At 39.6% G+C, this 24,519-nt stretch overlaps 1 protein-coding gene across 1 annotated transcript; it reads right to left on the reverse strand.

The window, feature by feature from the left end:
* Nucleotides 1-798: 798 nt before the first annotated feature.
* On the reverse strand, nucleotides 799-19,852 carry LOC121508386 (P2X purinoceptor 3-like). Its single transcript, XM_041785198.1, has 14 exons — nucleotides 19,300-19,852; nucleotides 19,109-19,182; nucleotides 17,188-17,348; nucleotides 14,722-14,857; nucleotides 14,537-14,608; nucleotides 13,484-13,553; nucleotides 13,089-13,182; nucleotides 11,410-11,487; nucleotides 11,183-11,324; nucleotides 8,815-8,951; nucleotides 5,240-5,333; nucleotides 3,367-3,432; nucleotides 1,621-1,698; nucleotides 799-1,161 (listed from the first exon to the last, which is right to left on the reverse strand). Exons 1-14 carry the CDS (start codon nucleotides 19,850-19,852, stop codon nucleotides 1,036-1,038), a joined length of 1,881 nt encoding a protein of 626 aa, XP_041641132.1. The 3' UTR covers nucleotides 799-1,035.
* Between the last annotated feature and the right edge of the window lie 4,667 nt (nucleotides 19,853-24,519).

Raw genomic sequence — 24,519 nt, forward strand, 5'->3', positions numbered from 1 at the left:
GCCCCAATTGTTTTGGACTCAGGGTTTTATAAAATATTTCATGCTTAGCTAGCACATGTGGAAGTAGAAAGAGGGTTGTTGTTTGTGGTTCAAAAATAATTAAACATCCATGGTTGGCTAGATCTCACAGTCCACTGCACAGAGCAACCACAAATGTCGATCTGAATGGCCGCCTTCTGTCTTCTTCTTGGCAGATTTCAAACTAACTGTGAATAACACACAGAAATGTTGTAGCCTTCTCCAGATCTGTGCCTGTCAACAATCCTATCTCTAAGCTCCTCAGGCGGTCACTTTTGACCTCATGGCTTGGATTTTGCTCTGATATGCATTGTCAACCATAAGGCCTTCTACAGAGAGGTGTGTGCTTTTACAAACCATGTCATTTAATTTACCACAGGTGGACCTAAATCAAGGTGTAGAAAAGTGGGAAGAACCAGTGTTGTTGCAGAGGGTCTTAATACTATGACCAATGTCAGTGTGATCTTTTAGTTTTTTATTTCTAATAAATTTGCAGAAACTTCTTAAACTACGTTTCCTTTTGTAATGATGGGGTACTGAGCATTGATTAATGAGTATAAAAATGTGTTTTTTTTTTCAACTCTAGCATTGGGTTGGAATATAAAAAAGTTTTAAAAAGTGAAGGGGGCCTGAATACTGTCTGAATGCACCCGACTGGATAGCAAACCACTGAGGTGTGCCACTCGAACCATTAAGGATTACCACTTGGAATCTTAATCTCTGAAATAGATTTTAATCCATGTTAGTGCAAGGTATAAACAGGGTCCATAATGCAGATGTGATTCTTTTAAAAAGTACGTTTTTATTTTCTAAATGGCCCCCAAAATCCAGAGTGACTGTCACATTCTAGGAGTCTTCATGCACAGACTCTTTCAATATTTAGATTAGTTTGTCATATGAAGCTAATTTAAGGCTAATAACAGTATAATGAATGTATGATAAATACACAATAAATGCATAATACTGAACATATTCAGAGCGTCCTAATCCAGCACATGTCCATGTCTGCCCTCTGAATTAGGTGTACTGTTCAATAGAGAAGGCTCCTGAGTCGCTGGACCTCATGATGGTCTCGTTGTGCCGCAGAGACAGCTGTGAGCGGTACAAACCGTTCCCCTGAGAGTGAAGCGGGCTGTCCGACACCTAAAGAACAGACAGAGGAATAATCATGAGCTGTGTGCCACATACTGTTTGTTTTCAGTCAAAAAGCTGATATTTGGTGGATGGAATCTGGTGGAAAAATGAATCCAGGGAATGACATGTAAGAGAGGTGAAATAAAAGTTGCTGCCTTTATCAACAAACCAGCAGAGAAGTGAAGAGAAGTATGACTAAACCCCAATATGACTGAATGCTGGGGGGGTGACGTTTTGTCTTAGTACAACCCAGAAGTCAGCATCGTTCAGATTCCATCCAGAAAGTTATAGGTTCTGATTTTTACTGAAAATAAACTCTGTGGTGCAAGTAGGTGCTTTCTAAATCGATGTAGACATTCTCAGTTCTACAGATTAGACCAGTACAGAGTACAAAAAGCACATTTGGGGTAATAAAAGCACTGATCTGCTAATAAATCTGATTGTTTATTCCAGAATCTCAAACTTTACCTCTTCAAATTTCTTGGCCTTGTACTGCTCTGCTCCTTTCAGGAAGTTCAGCAGAATGATGTCACACAGCACTGTGCCCTACAAAATAAAAGCAGCACAATTTCCTTTTAATAAACTTAAAGAGATCCTTACACAGGTAAAAGGCTAAGGCAATAATTAGGAAAGCATGATCAGAATCATAAATCCGTTTCTTTTTTTACACTTTTGCCCCACAGTTTTAGTGACCCATCCAGTAAAGGATAAATGACCTGTGTTCCAGAGTGCTCTTTATATTTAGTAAATTTAAAAAAAAAGATGTTTTGTGTGATTGATAATAAACTTTTGCCACTTGACTTAAGGAAGTGTAACCTGACACACCAGATGGATTTGTTTCACATCTGGGAAACTTTCGATATACAGCATTTGGGAAAGGGCAGAGCCTTTGAAAAAATAAAAAAAACTTGGAGGGTGATTGGATGAACGTTCTGTCTTTCACATCTTTACGGGCCAATCAGAGCAACAAAACACATGACGCAGCCGCGACTGAGGAACAAACTCCATACAGAGCTACATAACGTGAACCATGGCGACTGTAGACATGTCAGTACACGACTTTTGTCGTTTTTGAAAAAGAAAACAACTCACTGCTGTTCTTTGTTCTTCTTTTAACGAAGAAATGCTGTCAAATTCTGATAAAACTGGCGCTTTAGCAGCATCCACGCTGATGTCTCTTCTCGCTGCTTGCCTACGTCACGACTCTGCCGCGCCCAAAAGTACTGCCCCTCATCGCTGATTGGTCCTGTCACTTTCTAACCGGGCCCAAACAGTTCAGACGGGAGCTTTGCAAGATGGATTCGCCAGTGAGAAGCATGGAAACGGGCAAATCCATCTGCTTTGCAAGGTTAAAGGAAGTGTGGATCATTATGAAATAATGAAGAGCAAAGCAAATAGAACAGAGCACCACCAGCTTTGTTTTCTTCGCCAGTTACCCCAGAGTACCACGAAGGATTTCATCCCCTACTCTGCCTCTGATTGGCTTACCCTGACATCCTGATATTCTTACCCAATCAATCAACAAAGGCAACAAGTACTAGCCAATTAAAGGCAGAGAAAAGTGGGGACAACTGGGAATGGCTCCATAGAAAGTGTTTGGGAAGGGTCAGACTTTTTAGAAAATCTTCAAAAGGAGACTGGAGGAATGTTCTGTCCGTCACATTCATGACGGGCTATCAGAATGACAAATAACGCAGTATGCATGCGCTACTGTTGTGCCGACCACCGCTGCCTTAGATTGTTAACGGCAGAGCTTCATGTAAAATTGAGATGTGCAAAAACAAGTTCTGTGCCAAGACAAGCTTTCAGTGTGACTCTTCACGCCTGTTTTAAAAAGAAATATAGCCCACTTCTGATTAAAGTGCTGCTTTCCTCCAGCTACATCCGAGCTAACAGCTACTGCGGTAGCAGCCCCTGGATTCTGGAAAATCCAGCTGTAATGGTCGCAAACCCACATCGAAACAGTTTTACTGTGGACAAACATCCTTCTAGAGAGAGTCGTGTTTAGATGGGATTATTTTTGAGGAGAAAACCCTCTGTTGCCAAAAAGTCTCAACTATTCCTCAGAGAGAGGAAGATTTTTAAAATGTATTTAGGTGAATTTAAACCAGCGTTCAAATGGTCATTTTTGCCTCCATTTCTCAGTTCTCTCATAATACCCAATGGTAGATTGACCTTACATTTCCACACGTCTTGTATTCCAGTTAAACTCACCACTCCCACTGATGTGAAGGCAGCCACCATGTTGATGAGAGTCGGGATCATGTTGAACTTTCCTGCCTACAAAGAAACAGTGATGGTCTGTTAACAAGTGTTTAAATGACGATGTGCAACTCCTCAGAGAAATATCCAGAGCTCTTCTGTACAAATGATAACAAAATAATAATAATAAAAAAGGATGATGGTGCTAAATCTACTTCAGTATGTCGTTCAACACCAGGGGTTCCATAAATGTCTGACTTATTTCACTAAGACCTCCAGTAGTAACGTATTAGATGAGTATCTCACAAGAAAAGAAGAAGAAATCAGAGCTGGGAATGCATCCATTGACCATTAAAGATGGGAAAATTCAGTTTTAATAGCTTTAAATTTCCTCACCACTATAGCTCCATTTAACCATGCAGTAACTGGGATTTATATCTGTTTAGGCATTTAGATACCAAGTGGTGATCAGTCCTTAATGCTGTGTGTGGATATACTTCAATGTGTACTGAAAACAGTTCAATATCTGAAAGCTCAGACTGCATACAGAGAAGGTCTGGGATGTCTTCCTCTGGACTGGGTTGGAGGCAACGTGTACTGGCACACATTAGAGATTAAACCAGTTTGAATTTCATCGACTAAAACTATAACTAAAAATGTTTGTCAACAGCCTAGACTAAGACTTACAAAAACAGATCTGTGATGACTAAAACTGACAAAAATCAGTTTAGTTTTCGTCAAGATGACTAAAACTAGACTAAAATGTAATGTAGTTTTCATCATTTAAAATCCATGACATTTCTCCACTGTGGGTAAATCTGTCAAAAAACAAAGCATCTGTATCTATTCTGCCTCTCAGCTGTAGAAAGCAGGGACCCCAGGTTTGGCAGGGTGCAGAGAACACACTACCATGATTTGGTACCAGATTTAGGCAAGAAAATAAATGCTTGGACTAAAAGTAAAGACTAAAATGGGAGGACTTTTATGGACTAAAAGTCTGCTGTACAAAAAGCGTGGTTTTATTTATGTTGGTCCAGCCCAGAAGAATTGGACAAACCCTGTGTGACATCAGCCGTCTGCTTACAATAGGCGGACTCAAACGGTTAGCTCTTAGCTCAATGTTGACTGGCCTCCATTTACATCAGCAGCAGCTTCTCTGCACACAGCATGTAGCGATGCCGAGGCACAGTAGGGCAGCCACTGAAATAATGTATGGGCTGTTGTTAGTATAAGAGGAAGGACAGAGAGTCCTGATGTTAGGTCGTCACTGGCTGCAGTTAGCTACAGTTTTCACAAAATAAAAGCGATATTTCTTACATTTTGACTAGGTACAATTGCGCTTTGAATGTGTTTCGATTGAAGGGATATTGGGGTATGGGCTGGACGGCAAAAACATGTTGGTACGGTTATGATTACATCTACAGCGGTTGCCTTGACCATTTTCAACAAAAGAGAGGCAACAGATGATAGTTCAGAGGCAAAGTCTGTATGTATTGCAAAAGCCACCTACATGGGTATAAATATGATGTTAAGAAAAGTCTCATCTCCTCTTCTATCCACACGTACCCCGCCATGTTGTCTTTAAGTGAACTGGTCATGTGACACCGTACGTTACGTCCTGCAGTTTTGCAATGTATTTATATATAGAAACGTCTAAAAATACTCCTCATGAGAGCATAAAAACTTTTTAGCAGTATTTAAAAGGTTTTCGAAATTCAGGTCTTTCCATTACCAGTTTTTTATTGCACTGTTTTGATTTTGCACATTTCAAAGGGGAATGGAAATGCAGCAGAGTAAAGAAGCGTGTATGAAAGTGGACTTGGAATCTGAATCTCAAAACAGATCATTAATGCAGAAAGTAACTGTGCGTTGGATGTATACTTACATTTCCATTGACCAGAACATCAAACCTGATGGCGTAGGCTTTAACCAGAGTGCGGTAGTCCGTCCCATTCTCCATCTTGTAGTATTTGGCAAACCTGCACAGACAGACACATTACTGCTGACAGCAGTCTGGATGAATTGTCTTGTAGCACTCTCTCTCTCTGCTCTGCTAAAGACATAAGTACACCATGTCTGATTTTTGATTCAGATGCATTTTTGATCCCTAATCTGAAAAAAAATGCACACTTGGAATGGACTGTCATATGGTAAAGCCATACTATTAATCTATTATGCTACATGGTTGAAATCCACAACACAAACACAAAATAATACATCTCTGAGTCAAGTTTCAGAATCAGTGTGCAACCACGATTAACACACCCTGAGACAGTATATCTTTTAACTAGGGCATTAATCCATCATCATGATTAATCTCATTAAAAATTTTAACACAATTAACCCATCTACAGTGCAGAATGACTCAAAATCCCTGAAACATCCCTGGCAACGCATTGCAGGCAGTTTGTCCAAGTAGGGTTACCGTTGAGCATGCCACCGCGCACACGCAAATGGTTGTGATTCGGTAGTGACCAACCAACTCGATATGGAAGACGCTAAACAGCACGTTGGCCCTCTCGATGGGAAATTAGTACCAAAAAAAAACAAGACGGAACAGTCAGCCAACATGAAGTATTATGCACATTCGGCAGGAAGGAGTTTTCTTTTCACCAAAGCACTTACAGTTTAAAATACCACATTAACGCAAAGCACACGTTCGTCGGGGATTCTGCTAGCACTTTGGCTAGCGCATCGCCACGCTTGCGACAAACCACTCTCACAGAACGCCAAATTTAAAAGGGAGACTATAAATAAAAGTGAATATTTTTCATCAAATTGATCTGTATTGTTTCAAAATTTGACATTTTACTGGGTGCCAAATATGTCTGGCCCGGCTACATTTCTTGATTTAAAAATTTGGCCCAGTTGAATCTGTAATTGAATAGCCCTGGCATATACACTGCCTAGCCAAAAAAAAGAAAAAAAGTCGCCACCTGGATTTAACTAAGCAAATAGCCTCCTACTGGATAATTACTGCATGGGCTATTATCTTTCTGCTGGCAACAAGTTATTTAACCTCAGCTGATGCAATGAGTAACTTCTCATTTCTTAAACAACCCTGTCGAAAGACACATCCTGTGGTCGTGGAAAAGATGTTAGTCTGTTTAAGAACGGTCAAATCATTGGCATGCATCAAGCAGAGCAAAAATCCAAGGAGATTGCAGAAACTACTAAAATTGGGTTAAGAACTGTCCAACGCATTATTAAAAACTGGAAGGACAGTGGGGAACCATCGTCTTCCAGGAGGAAATGTGGTCAGAAAAGTGATGCTCCCATCATGCCTAGTGCCTACTGTACAAGCCTGTGGGGGCGGTGCTATGATCTGGGGTTGCTGCAGTTGGTCAGGTCTAGGTTCAGCAACATTATGTGCCCAAAGAATGAGGTCAGCTGACTACCTGAATATACTGAATGACCAGGTTATTCCATCAATGGATTTTTTCCTCCCTAATGGCACGGGCATATTCCAAGATGACAATGCCAGGATTCATAGGGCTCAAATTGTGAAAGAGTGGTTCAGGGAGTATGAGACATCATTTTCACACATGGATTGGCCACCACAGAGTCCAGACCTTAACCCCATTGAGAATCTTTGGGATGCGCTGGAGAAGGCTTTGCGCAGTGGTCAGACTCTCCCATCATCAATACAAGATCTTGGTGAAAAATTAATGCAACACTGGATGGAAATAAATCTTGAGACATTGCAGAAGCTTATTGAGACAATGCCACAGCGAATGCGTGCTGTAATCAAAGCTAAAGGCGGTCCAACGAAATATTAGAGTGTGTGACCTTCTTTTGGTGGCGACCCTTTTTTTGGCCAGGCAGTGTATATTCCCTTCTTTCTTGAGTCTGCTTGGTTATGCAAAATAATAGCGATTAATATAGATTAAAAAGTAATGATATTTAATCATGATTAATCTAAATTAATCCACAGCAACCCTGTGATTAATCTGATTAAAATTTTTAACGTTTGACAGCACTACTTTTAACCCTTTGTGCCCTATGCTAAATTTTACCTCCGCCAAGGAGGTTATGTGATCAGGTAGGGGTTTGTTCATTTGTTAGCAACATAACTCAAAAAGTTGTGGAAGGATTTTGATGAAATTTTCATGAAATGTCAGAAATGGCATAAGGAAGAACTGATTAGATTTCTCGATCCAGGAATTTTTTAAAGGATTCTGTACTACTGGGAGATAGGGCTAATGGTGGAGGTCTGCGCTGTTACCACTTTACACCAGGAGATGGCGGACATGAGTAACTTCAATCCCAGCAGCATTTTTGGTGTGTTTCTATTCAAAGTTTTGGAGTTTATAGAGTTTGAAAGACGCACGCCTGATCGAGGAGACGAGTTGGAGCATAGCAGAGAGAAAGACAGAGAATTGTGGTGAGGATACTCACAATGCTAGGAGGAATAGAGGAATATTCACCTTCTGCCGTGACTTCCAGTTGTCTGGTGAGACCATGGGTGCATCTGTTGGCACCTCACCATGTTCCCACCCCACCGGGGAGGGAGTATTTGGCGAATACCGTGGTGGGGGGCACATGGGGACCGATCCAGGGATTGTTTTAAAGGATTCTTCACTATTGGGAGAAAGGGCTAATGGTGGAGGTCTTCGCTCTCCGAGTGCTTTTCTAGTTTAACCAAAAATCCACCCCCACCCCCCACCTCTCAGAAAATATGTGCTGAAACACATCGTTCTCAGATTTTCCCCTCACGATGTCATGTGGGGAGTTAGCCCCGCCCTCAGGTTCGATTGGCCCTCCCTGCTTGGAAGAAAGTTACGCCCGCCTCTCCTGAGCCTCCACTCAGCGGGAGAGGAGGATCAGGAGAGCCACATCCATTTCCTGAGCGGGGCGCAGTCAGGGGGCGGAGTCAGACAGTTTAGCGACGTCTGAAGCCACAGAAACAGCTCGTTCTTGGCAGGGCTGAAACAAACTTCACAGGCATGTTTTTTGGGACCTCTGAGACCAATATACACTTGTCTTAAAAGGGTAAAATATGTCCCCTTTAAGCAAGGCATGATGTGACAACCTAACAGCCTGGCATTTGTTGTCACAGCCCAATGCACAATGCATTCTGGGATAAAAACAGACAATATGGTGGCGAGCTACTTTCTGTAGGTACGATCGAAAAAATTAATTATAAATGGATAAAACGACGCTCAGTATTGGGGTTACTGATGTGGGTTTTGTCTTTAAAGACCCTGAAAAGTCAGCCAAGATCCAGGCTCACTAGAAACATTTCTGTAAGAGCTACTAAGGATAGTGCCATCAGAACGGCACAACGGAGGGCTTTCAGAGTAAAAAGGAAGTACGTGGCTATGATTTATGGTTGTAGAGTTTGTGTCTCTTCTTGTCGTATATGACATTGCTGGTCTAAAAGGGGTTAAAAGATCCAGAAATTTTGGGTGAAAAAAGAAAAAACAACCAAGTCGGCAAAGATCTTAATTTTCTACGTACCTGAAGTTGTAGCCTGGTGAGACATCACTCTTCTGAGACATGGCATCCAGTCGGGTGAATGAGTACGAGGGATTACACTTGTCATCTGACTTGTCCAGATCACAAGTCCATCCGATCTTAATTCCGATTACCCCTCCCTGACAGGATGTCCAACATAGAACAGATCATCAGTAGTGCTTCCTTTGTATGCAGATGATGATGTGTGATATCTATTCCACATTGAAAATAGGTTGATGTATGGCTCTATGACTAATCCTAAACACAAATGTGAATTTAAACAAAGCCTACGTTTTCTTAGAAGACTTCCAAACAAGATTTTGCAAAGAAGGCGAGCAGGGGCCATCTCAGGATTTCTGGGCCCATGTAAAGATATCACACTGGACCTCTAACACAGCCTCAGCCAACCATAAGATTTAACTGTGACCACACCTTCATTACATAAATGACAGGGCTGATTCAAAGTAAGGTCATCTGAATTTTCCTCTTTCTATACTTTTTGTTCCTGTTAATTTTAAAACAACAAAATTCCCTTTGTTTCAATGACAGGCACTTTTAAAATGCACTGAAGCTATGTGGGTTTCATTAGAAAGGATTTAAGGGAAGAAAGAGCCCACTGAAAATTGTGAAACATATTTAATGTACACTTCAGGAGCTTGTCTGCATTTTTAGGGGTGTTTAAAAGCAAGGAATTTCTAAACACTGAGGTTAGGACTTTTATTTGTGTTGTCATGGTTGTCATCAACATTGTTTCATTTTTACTAAAATACTATCGAAGTTTAAATTCTGGTATCTTAAGGACTGTAATTAACATATCATTTTACATTGCACCCTTACAAACTATGTAGGGAATGCACCTTTTAGGCATTCGAGCCATGTCTGAGCGAGGTTTTACGCTTTTTTTTTCAAAGATAAGTAAGTACAGAGCCCCAGACATGACATGGTCAACAAAAATAATTAAACTGTGGCCACAGTATAGCTACAACATATGCACGAAATACTAAGTCATGGCCACAAAATACTAAATTGTGGCCACAAAATATTAATTAATAATATTAATGTCATTCCTGGACAGCTGGGTAAGCAAATTGAACGCACCTTCCTATCCCACGTCCAAGTCGTACCTCCACCGGTAAAGCAACCTGGCTCTCAATATTCTGTTTAAATGGTTCCTTGCAATGCCAGGCTTTTCAAATGTCTTTGTAGCTCATTCCCAGCTTAAAATAAAATTTAATCATACTATCCCTGTCCATCGTGTAGCTCTAGCCCCTCTACTGCCTCTATTTCAGACCTTAGAGAAGGTGCGCTCGATTTGCTTACCCAGCTGTCCAGGAATGATATTAATATTATTAATAAGTATTTCATGTGCACATTATACTTATTTTGTGGCTACAATTTAGTATTTTGTGGCCATAATTTCGCATTTCGTGGCCTTTCTTACAAGAAAACGGTATCACACTGAACACACCCACATGCCAACATCTCATCATAGCGCCCTCTACTGGCAATGACAGAAATGGGTCACATCTTCATTCCTCTTATTGTGCTTCACCTATTGAGCTTTGATTTGAAAGAAGGGCCTCAATAATTGGCTACAACACTGACATATTTCATTTAATGATGTCTCACTGGTGATGGCGAGCATTTCAATATCTCGCCAATTTGACAGGAAGTATGTGCAACTCTCATACCAAACATCTGATTGCCTTCAAATTTCACATGTAGGATCAAGGTGTGCCCCTCTACATATTCAAAGCTTAATTTCATGGTTTTGATGTAGCACCCCTACTGGCAACAGGAAGCGATACAATTGGGCCATTTCTGTATTGGTGAGCAAGCAGTTATCTCACAGGAAGTCACTGTAACTCTGATGGAAACTTCTGATTTGCATCAAATGCTGGTGTGCCACCTTCTGTAAGAAAACAGAAGCATCTCTGATAAAAATGCCCTTTTTATTGTCATCTAAGAGGATTGACGTGCTTCATGTGCTCTGCTGCAGCACACAGCACGGGTTGCTTAAACCCAATTATTCCCACACTTCTGCGGTTGCCAAACACCCTGGGATACGTCGGGCTACGAGGTTCCTTAGGTGTTGCTAGGAGCCCTAGTTGGCCGTGTGTTGTTGTGATTTTATTGTCTTTAATTCCTTATTGTAACACATCTTGAGTTTTTAAAAATGCTCTGTAGCTGTGTTTGGGTTGAATAGAATAGAGCTTCCCCTCAACCAGGCTGCAGGGTGAGTATTTCCTTTATCCCTACTTCAAAACATCACTAACCAACAACACTCAAAGCATCCATTTAAACTGTTTCTTAAGTCTGACATCTTTTCATTGTTAGAATTCTAGATAATCAAGAAATCATTTGATTTGACCTTGTCTGCCAGTTTGGTGAAGTTCTGCTGTGCATAGCGGACCACGTCTCCCACCCTGAAGATGGGGCAGTACGTGTTGTTGACCTTGTCAAAGTTACATTTCTTGATGTAGGAGTCGGTGATGGTAGGAAGAAAGTTCCCCCTGTTTACAGACAGACATACCACCACATCAACACATGTTTTAAATGATTTATTATCAGATTCAGATTAAAAAAAAAAGGCCATACTTGGTGTAGTTGAAGGTTGGGAAGCGAATGCTGTTCTTAATGAAAATGGTGAAGTTCTCTACCTCCATCATTGGCGTACTGCCAAAAAGACAGAAGAGAGAAAAATCGTCTTTAAACATGAATAGAAAGTAAAGCACATTATACTGCAGATAGTTCTGACAGCTGATTATACAGTATATTTAAATAGTCAACGATTCTTAACCTCATTCTATTGCACCCTCCTACAACAGGCAGACATATGTAGAGAAACTTGGATGGCAGTGTGGTTCATCAGTATTCCTGGCTACCATTACACCATGAAGACACAGGAGCACTCCAAGCAACTCAGAGAAAAGGTATAAGTCTGGAGATGGATGCAAAAACATTTTCAAGGCTCTGCTCATCCCCCAGAGTTCAGTTAAATCCATCATGAAGAAATGAAGGAGTATGTCACATGTGTAAATCTGCCTAGATCAGACCGTCCTCACAAACTGAGTGGGCGTGCAAGAAGGAGACTAGTGAGAGAGTCCACCAAGACACCTATGACTACTCTGAAGGAGATTCAAGCTTCAGCAGCTGAGATGGAGAGACTCTGCAGACAACAACTGTTGGCCGGGTTCTTCACCAGTCAGAGCTTTATGGGAGAGTGGAGAAGAGAAAGACACTGTTGAGGAAAACTCAGATTCAATCTGGACTAGAGTTCACCAAAAGGACTGTGGGAGACTCCATGTACTGATTCCCCAGGCCCACAGTAGGGAAGGGCCCTGGAGATGCCTGTATGGAAGCCCATTTGGGTCAAAGAAAAAAGAAAAAAAAAAAGTATGAAAGTACAGCAAATTTTCTTGAAAAAAATGTCTAAGTCATAATTAGGAGATAAAAGTCATAATTATAAGTTTAAAAAAACAAGTCATGATTTTGAGATAAAATGTCATAATTATGAGATAAAAGTCATAATTAGGAGATAAAAGTCATAATTAGGAGATAAAAGTCATAATTATGAGATTAAAAAGTCATAATTATGAGATAAAAGTCATAATTATGAGGTAAAATGTCAGACTTGTCTAAATGACTTTTTCATCACATAATTTCAACGTTGTATATTTTAATTATTTTTTTTTAATCTCACAATGTTGAATTTTAATCTTGTAATAATGACTTTGGATTTCTTTTTTATTTCTTACTTTCACATTTTTCTTTTTTACGCGGCAGAAATGGGCTTCCATATGCCTACAATGAAAAGTGTGCTTCTATTTCATTTTTCTTAATAATTAGTGTCATTTTTATATCAAAGTGACTAAATGAATCAGTTAACAGACTGAAATTTGTATCAAATAGAGTAAAATACAATTTTGGGGGGCCCCTCTCTTAAAAATGTCTAGATAGTGTGGGCCAACACCACTAAATAATACAAGTACGTTTAATTTAGCCATAGTAAAGAAAATTGCTCATAAATTGGGAAATTTTGGTTAAAAATACATCAAAATGCATATATATTTGTAAAAATGAGACAGCATTTGTTGCTTTGTTAGCCGGCTAAGGGGAGCCCTGTGTAATATTCTGTCTAGGGGACCTAAATCCCTAGCTACGCCCCTGACTGTTTCTGACTGTCTGTTAGTTCTAGTTTTCATACTCTTCATCAGCACAGGACCGTGAAAACAAAGACTTGTAAAAGCATCATCACATGCAGAGTTTGTCCTTACGTCTTGATGGTGTCGATCTCAGCCGGACACCATCCTTTAATCTCACACGTTTTGGTCGAGGAGTTGAAGGAGACACACCTCCCTGTGAGGATTCCTGAGCAGGGACAGAAAAAGTTAACACGCTGAAGGAGGAGAAACGAATGGAAGCCTGCTGACTCCATCTCAGACTCTTTCCTCAGAAGTTTTACCGCAGTAAAGGCAGGGAATGATATTTATTTTCTTGGCCAAAAACTCTTTTGCATTGAGTGTTAGCAATGGAAACGAACCAACAGGCTTTCAGAACATTGCAGAGCAGCTCTTAGCAAGTGTTTGTAAGTTTCACCTAGTCTGACTGCTAGTCTTTGGTCTGAGCTGAGCTCTGTACTGTATGATAGGGGAAAACAGACAGAACTCACCATAACTTCCTGGTCTGCTGAGGAACTTGGTGCAGTCGCTGTCCTGAGAACAATTGTATTTCCTCTCACTCTGCACACACAAACACACAGTGAGCCACATTATTCTGACAGAACTGAACAGAATCCTCTGTCTAATACGTCAGAGCTCAATATCCAAATGATGTTAAAGTGTTTCAAATATCCAGCTGAATTTTTATCGGCTTCTTCTTTCTTCTTAGCAGATTTGCAAACCATGTGCCTAGTCTGCATACTGCCACCTACTGTATCAGAGAGGTTACAGACCCCTGAAAACCTCTGTGAACAGGCCCTACCCAGCTGTGATTTATTATGGTTTCAGGGCATGAGTGCTGTATTAGTAGCACTGGTGCTAGCCCCTTTCCCCACTGGTTTCCTTCAATTATGGCACTTTTTTATCTGCTTTTAACTAAATTTTTCTACCTTTTGCCCATTTAGTCACTCTGAGACCTTTCTGGTACTTTATCTGACCATTTTTGCAACACTTTTGCCCCTTGTCACATTTTTTCCACCCATTCTGTCCATTTTTAGCATTGTATAGCCAATTTTTGCAACTTTTTCACCCATTATCACTACTTCAAGTTGACATTTTTGCAATATCATTGCCACTTTGAACCCATTTTTAATACTTTCTTTTACCCTACTTGCCTTTTTCAACCCATTTTCGGCCACTATAATCCCTTTAACCACTTTTCCTGCCTATTTGTGCCACTTCTCACCACTGTAGACCACTTTAACCCCATTTTTTCAACCATTTTAGTATTTTTTTTTTTTTTACCTTACTCATGGCTCAGCTCCCTCTACTTTATTAGCTATGAAGTCTGACTTCAATTTCCAAGGGGTTTGAAAAAGGTACCTCTGTTTAAAGCTATATTTTAACAACCAAAAAAAGCAACATTTTATTGATGCATAAATCTAAAAAACGTTGCTTTGGTAAGTGTTCCTGCTCCCGTTAAATATAAAATGTGGTTTGCACAGATTAACTTTATAAATAGTCACCGATGTGAAAGCAAAATGACATTGATGGTGTTCACAAACCTCAGGACAGTATCCTTGGACCTGGTTTTCTGTCGTGATCATTTTGGTGATGATGCAGAAAACTGAAGCCCCCTGCAGAGAGAAAAACATTAAAGTCATGAATACCTGCAGGGTTTGTGCAGCATTCGTTTCAAACTAACTAGAGGATAAATAAAGCTGTCAGAAACCCGTCTGTCTGTTCTCACCTGAGTAGGAGTGACGTAGTCGGCCACATCCATCACTTTGTTGTTGTAGATCCCAAAACCTTTCACCTTGGTCATCACTGAAGATTCGATGGCCGTGTCCCTTATCTGGTAGGCCTTCTCATAGACAAACACCCACCTGGAACACAAACACTCAACCTTGGAACCAAATTGAATGGTCCTTCTCAGTGGGCGTTTTCTGTGTTTTTGTTGGGGCTGACTCACAGTTATCAACATTTATCTAACGTGTTCCTCCAACTAAAACTGGACTTCCAAACATGTCAGTCTGATTCAAATCCAGTCGGACTAATATACCTAGATAACTGAGATGAGTTTACTCTCCCATGTGTGCACCTCCATCAGACTCAAACTGGGGTACCTGCTCTCATCATGCTCCACAGCCTCGACGCTGTTCTATTCTTCAACTCAAACAGCAGACATGCTGAGTGTGGGTAAAGGTTTCAAGGTCGTCTGCCTTTGTTATCCTTACACAGATAGCATGAAATAGCATAAAATTCAGAATGTGTATGGAAAATACAGAGCTGTAAAACTGCCCATGTTGTTGCCGTTATATGACCATGAAGCTGAAATCAAACCTTGTTACTGGCCTACACTAACATTTCATCTGTCTGTACAGATACAGATGTTTGACAGTGTTTTACTGCCCAGATAACGCTCCTTTTTCTAACTGCTAACAGGAAATGAGGAACATCTTCTCCATAACTCACAACAAAAGACGGTGGACTTTGAAAAAAAAAAAAAAAATTATATTATGTGAAAAGAAATAAAGAGGTTTGATGATTGAGTGCAGTTTTTTACGGTGGCCCTGAAGGCCAACTGCAAACTTTATAGCAAGACAAAAAAAGACCCTAATGCAAAATAAATGAATGAGAAAAGAAGAAAGGAAATCCGGAAAACGTGTAAAATATTTCAATATCTAAATTTTAACAAAATTTGATTCAAATCTAAAATGAATTCACAAACTGTAAAAGTCAAAAATAAAGTCAAACATAATAATGATTATTATTGTTGTTATATTATTATCATTATTATTATTATTATTATTATTATTATTATTATTATTATTATCAGCATCATCATCAACATCATCATAATCATAAAAATAATAATAATGGGATAAAAAGGCCATCAAAAAAGATTTCAGTGCAAAGACAATTTGGCAATTAGAAAAATTATATGGAAAATGCATAAATATTTGATTTTAAAAAAGCCAAAAAAAAAAAAAGGACAATAAGGTGGTTAAAAAAATCTCCAAATTGAGCCAAATTTTTACAAAATGTAGACAGAGTTCACAGACTGCAAGAATATTTAAAGTCAAAATAAATCATGCAAATTAAGGTTTGAAGAAAAAATAAATTCAGATTTTTTAAAAAAAAACATTGTCATAAAGCCCCTCAGAAAAATCTTTGAATGCAAAGAAAATTTAGTCATGAGACAAAAATTATTTTTAAAAAATGTGAAAATATCTGATAAAGCAAAGGGAAACAAGAATGAAAAAATATGCAGAAAATCTTACATAGGGCAAAAATAATTTTTCACAAAATATATATATTTTTTTAATTTGAAAGCTAATGAGAGAATATTCTGACTTTTTTTGTGTTGTAATAAATTTTAGTATTTTTTAGGCTAAAATAAATGTTTTTATTTGATGGAATGAATTTGTATTTGTTTGATGTTTTATAGAATATGTTGAATGTTTGTATTTTAAATTTCTTTATCTTCTTCATTTCTTTAATACATATGTGTGTGGAGTGAAAACTATTTGTATTTTGTGTAATATTTCCAGCTTTAGTGAGACAGAGTTTGGCTTTAGTTAAGTTAATGTTGGGATTTGAGTCAGTGTGTTTGCATAATTTGAATTTTTGTTGGATTTCATTAAATATTGTTGCATTTTATTTTATATTTTTTGTGCTTGTTTATATTTTTTTTTCTTTGGGTTGTAGATATTTGAGCATTTTATATATATATATACGTGTGTGTGTGTATTATTTTATGTAATATTTAACATGTAGTGAAATGTATTCTGCATTTGTTAAAATGTTTTGTAGAGAAATGTTCAATATTTCTGTAGTTTAACTTTTGGGCCACTGTACCTTTTGATCATTTTAACATAAAATCTACAAAATAAGTTTGACTTAGAATTTTATGTGACAAATAGAGACCTTTAAAAGGGATTTGAAGACAATCCAAAGTAGTGCAAATATATATAAATTTCTATGAGAGTGAATTTAGCCTTAAATGTTTATTTTAATTCTTAAGTTTTCCTTTCATGCCATTTCTAACTGTTGTTGCTCTGGAGGATCCCCCACCCAGCCAGTGTTTAAACTATAATTCATCATTAAACCTCAGTGTCGTGTTAGTATGCAGAAGTGCTTTTTAATTCCTCTGTTGTCACAATGATGACGTTTCCTCCACAGATATACGGTAGAGATGTACGTGAAGACTCACCCGATGAAGTACGTGATGATGAGGAGCTGGACGACACGGTTGATGATGCCGATGGTCCAGCTCTTCACGACCACCGACTTTGTGGTTTCATACGTGAAAAAGTCTGTGAAACACGACCACATCCTCGCTGCACACACAGGTGGATTTAAGAATAAAGAAAACTAAAGCTCTCTTTATGTGCAGTGGCAGTTTCTCTAAGACTGGATCCTAAATAAAGCAGCAGGTAGAGCTCAGGAATGAAAAACTTTACTGCCCAAACACCAACATTTCTTCATAATAAAAGAGAAATATTTTAGGTCCAACACAAAGAGAAGAGTCCAGATGTCCAGGAGCTGTTTCTTCTCCTCCTCATGAAAAAATCCAAGAAATCTGTAAAGCTCCAGAGATGTAAATGTTCTGATAAAGCTCTCCTCCTGTAACTTTAGACTTTATGAGTCCTGATGATTAACATGTCAACACATAAACAGCTCTCTCTCTCTCTCTCTCTCTCTCTCTCTCTCTCTGACTCTGGTTTCCCCCTAAGTGATTCCTCTTAACCCCCTCCTCCCCATCCTCAGCCCTCCCCCCTCTCTGGGCGTTCATGGTCTTTAAACGCAGCATCCTGAGTTCGTCATGTTCAAGCCATCACATTGGATCAACTATTTCTTTTACAAGGATGTTTTTATCCTGATGAACCTCCAGTTTTTAACCTCTTATTGAATTCTCGAATAGGACTGTGATCCTTGGATTCAGACTAGAACTACCCCCTGGTGGTAGCATGCCTTTTTAAGGCTGTTGGACTGTGAGAGTACTCTGGTGGGTCATTAAGGAGGGCTGGATGTTTTCTGTGGTATCACCTTGACCTTTGACCTGCATGCAGTGCTTTAAGGGGGAAAAAATAAGTTCTGGTACTCTCTTCTCACACAATCCCAAAACTAATTTGGAGCAAAAATCTTGTCTTAGTAGTGATTTAGCCGAATGGTGATACATCATTCAGACTTGAATATTTTTAATCTACAAAGAAATAACAAAAGCAGACACCTCTCAGTCAAATCCACATGGATCAAATGTCCCGCTGTCACTGTTATCAACAGGAAGCTGATCATTGTCAATGTACAAATGGAAACTTACATAAGAATAAACTACTCTTAACAATAAAGCTCCTTAAATAAAATGAGAAAAAAATAAATTAAATTAACCCACTAGACTCAGGATTTGAAATAGATAATTTTGTGGTCAGTAAGCCAGTTACTGTTTGTCATTCATAGTCCTAGTATTCCTGACTTTCTGTTAATAATTTCCCTACTCCAGTGCTACTCAACCCATCTTAAGCAAACAGCCAAATTGTTGAAAAATACATTTGCAAGAGCCACAATCTAAGTGGTGAAAAATGGCAAAAATGGGTTGAAGTAGCGATAACAATAGGTTCAAGGTGGCAAAAGCTGTAAAAATGGGTGAAAAGGGACAAAAAATGAGTTACAGGTGGCAACAATGGTCAAAGAGCAGCAAAAATGTGGCAAAAAATGGGGAAAAATAATATAATATAGGCAACAATCAGCAAAAAATTGGGAAAAATGAGCAGAGAGTGGCAAAACAGGAAAAAATGGGCATTTAATGGCAAATGGCAGCTTAGATGGGTGAAAAGTGGCACAAAGAGGAGCAAAAAATTGTAAAAAGCAGGATAAAAGTGGCAAAAATGGGTGAAAAGTGACACAAAAGAAGTGGCAAAATGGGCTTAAAGCAGTATAAATTCATTAAAAGTAGAAAAAAATGAAAAAGGGACCAAAAAATAAGGGCAATGGAAATGTACAGAATAATAGGTTGACATTTGAGTCTGACAAATAAAAGCTTCTTTATCAGCGTGGGAAACAAACTGATTAAGGTGACTTGCAACGGATCATTTCTGACATCAAAGTTTCCCTTTTTTAAGGTTTTCTTTCACATGCTGCGTCACTGTCCAGGAGAGCTGAACGATTTCATCTCTGGTTTTCCTCCAACAGTGGCAGGTGAGTTCACCTGGATTCGTGTACAGATAAAAACGTCACGGTACACAGAGGGAGCGCCGTGCACCAGAAATGCTGTCATGAATCCTCAATAAGAGCTGTCAGCTGTGGAGAGGACAAGAGTGCGTACCAGCGACTAATGAGGGAGTGCCGGTACGATGGAAGAAGTCCCAGTACGCTGAAAGAAGTCCTGGTACACTGGAAGAAGTCCTGGTACACTGGAAGAAGTCCCAGTATGCTAAAAGAAGTCCCAGTACGCTGAAAGAAGTCCTGGTATACTGGAAGAAGTCCCAGTACACTGAAAGAAGTCCTGGTACACTGAAAGAAGTCCTGGTACACTGGAAGAAGTCCTGGTACCCTGCAAGAATTCCCGGTTCACTGGAAGAAGTCCTGGTACGCTGGAAGAATTTCCGATATGCTGGAAGAAGTCCGGGTATGCTGGAAAATGTCCCGGTACGCTGAAAGAAGTCCTGGTACACTGGAAGAATTCCCGGTTCACTGGAAGAAGTCCTGGTACACTGGAAGAATTTCCGATATGCTGGAAGAAGTCCGGGTATGCTGGAAAATGTCCCGGTACGCTGGAAGAAGTCCAGGTATGCTGGAAGAAGTCCCGGTACCCTGTAAGATGTCCCGGTACACCAAGGGGTAAAATTTAGAAGCGCCGGTACTTTGTGCTGCTGCATAGCGGCCCACTCAAAGCACTGTCCGCACATTTTAATCATTTCATCCCTGCTTATTTCTGGACAATGTTATTAAACATGTCGTCAAAGTGACATTTAAAAATGTAAAGTGACAGCCCCAATCCCAAAAAAAGTTGGGACACCATGTTAAATATAAATAAAAACAAAAGCAATGATTGTCAGATTTCATAAACCCATATTCTATTCACAGTAGAATATCAACATGTCAGATGTTGAAACTGAGACATTTTGAGTTTGATGGCAGTAACACATCTCAAGAAAGTAGGGACAGAGCCATGTTTACCATCGTGTAGCTTCCTCTCTTCTTTTACCAACAGTGTGTAGATGCTGTATTCATTCTTTTTGCTTTTTTTCAGATTAGCAGTTATGGAGCTGAAACTGCTTCAATATCCACCTTTGCTGCACTCATCAGGTTTTATCATTCAAGGCTGAGCTGACCAACATCACTGAGGTTAATGTACTTACTACTGTCAGTAAGTAAGTGTTGGTGGTTTCTCTGCAGAGATGACTGCAGCTATAACATTCAATATCTCACCTACAGTCACTTCTCTCTAGTGTCATGTCAGGACTTCAGAACTCATCTTCCCTCAAATAACCAGCGGTCGATCAATGTTCATCAGGACAGAGGTGGACCGCAGAGAGTGGATCCTCTGTGAGAGGTTACCATCAGCCTCCACCCCCGAGCACAGACCTCAGACCACATCCAGCTGCTCAGGTTTCCCTCTAATCCAATGAGAGCTGCCTTTAGCCCAACGCTGCTAAGACTTTTATGCCTCCATTAAACTAGAGCAGAAAGACCTGGACTGTCATTGGACAAGAAGAAAGAAGTGGTAATAGGATTGTTTTTTCTCTGAGTGAGGAGGGGAGGGGGATGAAAAAACAAGGATGAAGAGGAGGAGGAGGCTGGGGATGAAGATGGAGAAAGAAGTGAGGGTGGGGGATGAGTAGTAAAGAGTAAGATGGATGGATGGAAAGCTTGTTTACTACACGCATGAAACAAAGAGGAACAGGAAGTTGTTTAGTTTATGTTTCCTCAGTCTCCAGTCAGACTGACGACTAGAGAGAGGAAACCTCTAACATGTACACACAACCTCATTTAGTCTAAAGAAACGCTACCGCAAGCTGAGATTTTTATTCTGAATGAATGCTTACCTTATTAGCTACAGGCTAAGGGTCAGATCTGACCATTTCAGCTTCCTGCCAAACATCAGGAGCTGAATATCTAACCTGAAACGCCAAATAGACTCTTTTAGATATATTTCACACTCATCTAGGACACTGATCTTCAACTGGCAGACCGAGGACCATATCAGGCCCCCCAAAGCTTCCTGTCCAGCCCCCAGAAGATCATTCAATTCAGAAAAAGAAGAAAAGATGTGGTTTTAAGAGTAGCTGTCTGCAGCTGTTCTATCCACCCAAAAAAAAAAAACAGTTAATATTGAAATAGTTTTAGAATGATTTAACATTTGATGTGTTCTTACAGAGATTCACCAGTCGTCAATTATAAATGAAGAAGAAAATATGGGTTGAGGATGGCAGAAATGTTGCAAAAATGTCTGAATAAAGCAGTACAAAGGGGAAAGAGAGGCAAAAACTGGTGATAAGTGTCAAAATAGTTGTGCAGTAGCACAAAGGGACAAAATTGGTGAAAGAGGTTAAAATGTTGCAAATATCAGATAAGAGGGGGGAAAGGGGGCACAAAGTATCAAAAAAGTTAAAAGCGGTAAAAATGGTGCAAAAAAGTCATGAAAAGGGGTTAAAACATGGTTAAGATACAGTCATGGACCAGAAAATACACCATTTCTTTCAGAAATTGTTGCAATTACGAATTTTTTTGGTATACACATGTTTATTTCCCTTATGTGTATTGGAACAACACAAAAAATCAGGAGAAAAAAGACAATATTGACATAATTTTACACAAAACTCAAAAAATGGGCCAGACAAAAATGAGTGTCACCCTTTTAAAACTGTGGGTAAATCATTTTATTTCATTTTATTTCATTTTATTTAAAACTCACCTGTGGCAGTAACAGGTGCTGGCAATCTAGAAATCACACCTGCAGCCAGTTAGAATGTATAAAAGTTGACTCAACCTTTGTGTTGTGTGTCTGTGTGTGTCACACCAAGCATGGAGAAGAGAAAGAAGAGCCCAGAATTGTCTGAGGACTTAAGAAGAAAAATTGTGGAAAAATATGAACAATCTCAAGGTAACAAGACCATCTCCAGAGATGTTGACATTCTTTTGTCCACTGTGTGTAACATAATCAAGAAGTTTATAACCCATGGAGCTGTGGCTAATCTCCCTGGACGTGGACGAAAGAGAAAAACTGACAAAAGAATGCAACGCAGGATAGTTGGAATGGTGGATAAACATCCTCAGTCAACTTCCACACAAATTCAGGCTGTCCTGCAGACTCAGGGTGCAAAAGTGTCAGCTGGGACCATACGTGGTCATCTGAATGAGATGAAGCGCTATGGCAGGAGACCGAGGAGAACCCCACTGCTGACAAAGAGACATAAAAAAGCCAGACTGGAGTTTGCAAAAATGTCCCTGAGTAAGCCTCAATCCTTCTGGGAGAACATTTTGTGGACAGATGAGACTAAGGTAGAGCTTTTTGGAAAAGCAAGTCATTCTACTGTTTACAGAAAACAGAATGAGGCCTACAAAGAAAAGAACACAGTACCTACAGTCAAACATGGTGGAGGTTCAAGGATGTTTTGGGTTGTTTTGCTGCCTCTGGCACTGGGTGCCTTGACTGTGTGCAAGGAATCATGAAATCTGGAGACCATCAAAAAATTTTGGGCTGCAATGTAGGGCCTAGTGTGAGAAGGCTGGGTCGGGGTCAGAGGTCATGGGTGTTCCAGCAGGACAATGACCCCAAACATACCTCAGAAAGCACCAAGAAATGGTTGGAGACAAAGCTGGAGAGTTCTGAAGTGACCAGCAATGAGTCTGGATCTAAATCCCATTGAACACCTATGGAGAGATCTCAAAACTGCTGTTACAAGAAGCACCCTTCAAATCTGAGAGACCTGGAGCAGTTTGCAAAAGAAGAGTGGTCCAAAATTCCGGTTGAGAGGTGTCAGAAGCTTGTTGATGGTTATAGGAAGTGATTGGGTTGTTATTTTTTTCCAAGGGTGTGCAACCAAATATTAAGTTGAGGGTGCCAATCATTTTGTCCAGCCCATTTTTTGAGTTTTGTGTAAAATTACGTCAATTTTGTCTTTTTTTCTTCTGATTTTTTTGTGTTGTTCCAATGCACATAAAGGAAATAAACACATGTATACCAAAAACATTTATAACTGCAACAATTTCTGGGAGAAATGGTGTATTTTCTGGAAAAATTCCAGGGGTACACAAATACAATAATTGGCAGGAAAGTTGCAAAAAGGAGTTAAAAAGTGGCAAAATAGGTGAAAAGTGGCAAAAAATCAAAAATGGGGTAAGAGTAGCAAATGTTGCAATGGCTGAATAAAGTAGTGAAAAGGGGCTAAAAAGTGTCAAAGTTAGTTAATATTGCCGTTAAATCACAACTGGGGAGGACCCATCCTCTGATATTTTCAGGGGCCCAGCCACTTCTGTGGGCGGGCCTGTCTCCATGTGAAAATACAAATACTCATACAATAACATGTTCAATCTGACACATTTTTATTTAATCTCTGCTTATTTGAAAGTCTGGCCCCCAGAGTCTCTGTCAAGACTGAATCTGGCCCTTGAGCAAATGTACTTGATGAGCCCTGATCTAGGATAAGGATTCTCAACCAGGCAGGTACCAGGACAAATTCTGACCCAGATTAAAAAAAAAAAATTCAATCTCTCAAATTTCAACAAAGAAAGATTAGCAGTTTGGACCCTCAGTGGAAAAAACATGATTGAAACACGACAATATAAACATGTTTACATAACTACAAAAAGACATGCTGTCATACATTTTATTTTACTATTTTTTCCCCAAATGCCACAGATGTTTGGTCATTTCTGAAGAAATTCCCTCATTGTCCCGGCACAAACTTTTTTTGTGCTGGGACAAAAAGCGTTTGGGAAGGGCAGGACTTTTCAAAACATTGTTGGAAGGTGATTGGGCGAATGTCCCGTCTGCCATGTTCGCTACAGGCCAATCAGAGCGATGGGACAGAATGAGGTAGGCATGAGCAGCTCCAGTAGGTGATGTGATGGTCGCTGTCTTAGTTCATGAATCAGAGCTTGTTGGTGGATAAAACTCACGCCGGTCAGGGGGAGGGCAGCAAGAGAGGCTTCCAGTGTGGCTCTCTGCTCCATGATGTCCATCTCTGATAAAAACTGATGCTAAAGCTACATCAGAGCTAACAGCTTTACTGGCAGCCATCTTTGCTACCTGCTACGACTCAACCACAAACTCACGCCAAAGCAGGTCAGAGGAGGTGCGTGATCTTTTAAACCTTTAAACTCATGATTTAAAATTTAATCTTTAAATCACATGATTTTGTTCTCCATCTCATGTGATGACCTTCATAACTCCTAACTTCCAATTTCATCTCAAATTTTAATCTTTAAACTTGTGATTATCAATTTTCTATCTCATATTTCAACTTTTAAGGGTCACAATTTTAAGTTTTAAGTTATATTTAAACCTTTAAAACTCGTGATTTTGTTTATATCTCATGTT

The sequence above is a fragment of the Cheilinus undulatus genome, linkage group 4, assembly GCF_018320785.1.
Source record: "Cheilinus undulatus linkage group 4, ASM1832078v1, whole genome shotgun sequence".
Taxonomy (NCBI): domain Eukaryota; kingdom Metazoa; phylum Chordata; class Actinopteri; order Labriformes; family Labridae; genus Cheilinus; species Cheilinus undulatus.

Coding starts and splice junctions, on each gene's coding strand:
- LOC121508386 (XM_041785198.1), bottom strand. CDS start 19,852: ATGCAGCAGCACAAAGTACCGGCGCTTCTAAATTTTACCCCTTGGTGT. Junction 13,183..13,483: donor CAGCAGACCAGGAAGTTATG/GTGAGTTCTGTC, acceptor GTCCCTGCTCAG/GAATCCTCACAGGGAGGTGT. Junction 3,433..5,239: donor ATGTTCTGGTCAATGGAAAT/GTAAGTATACAT, acceptor GTTTCTTTGTAG/GCAGGAAAGTTCAACATGAT.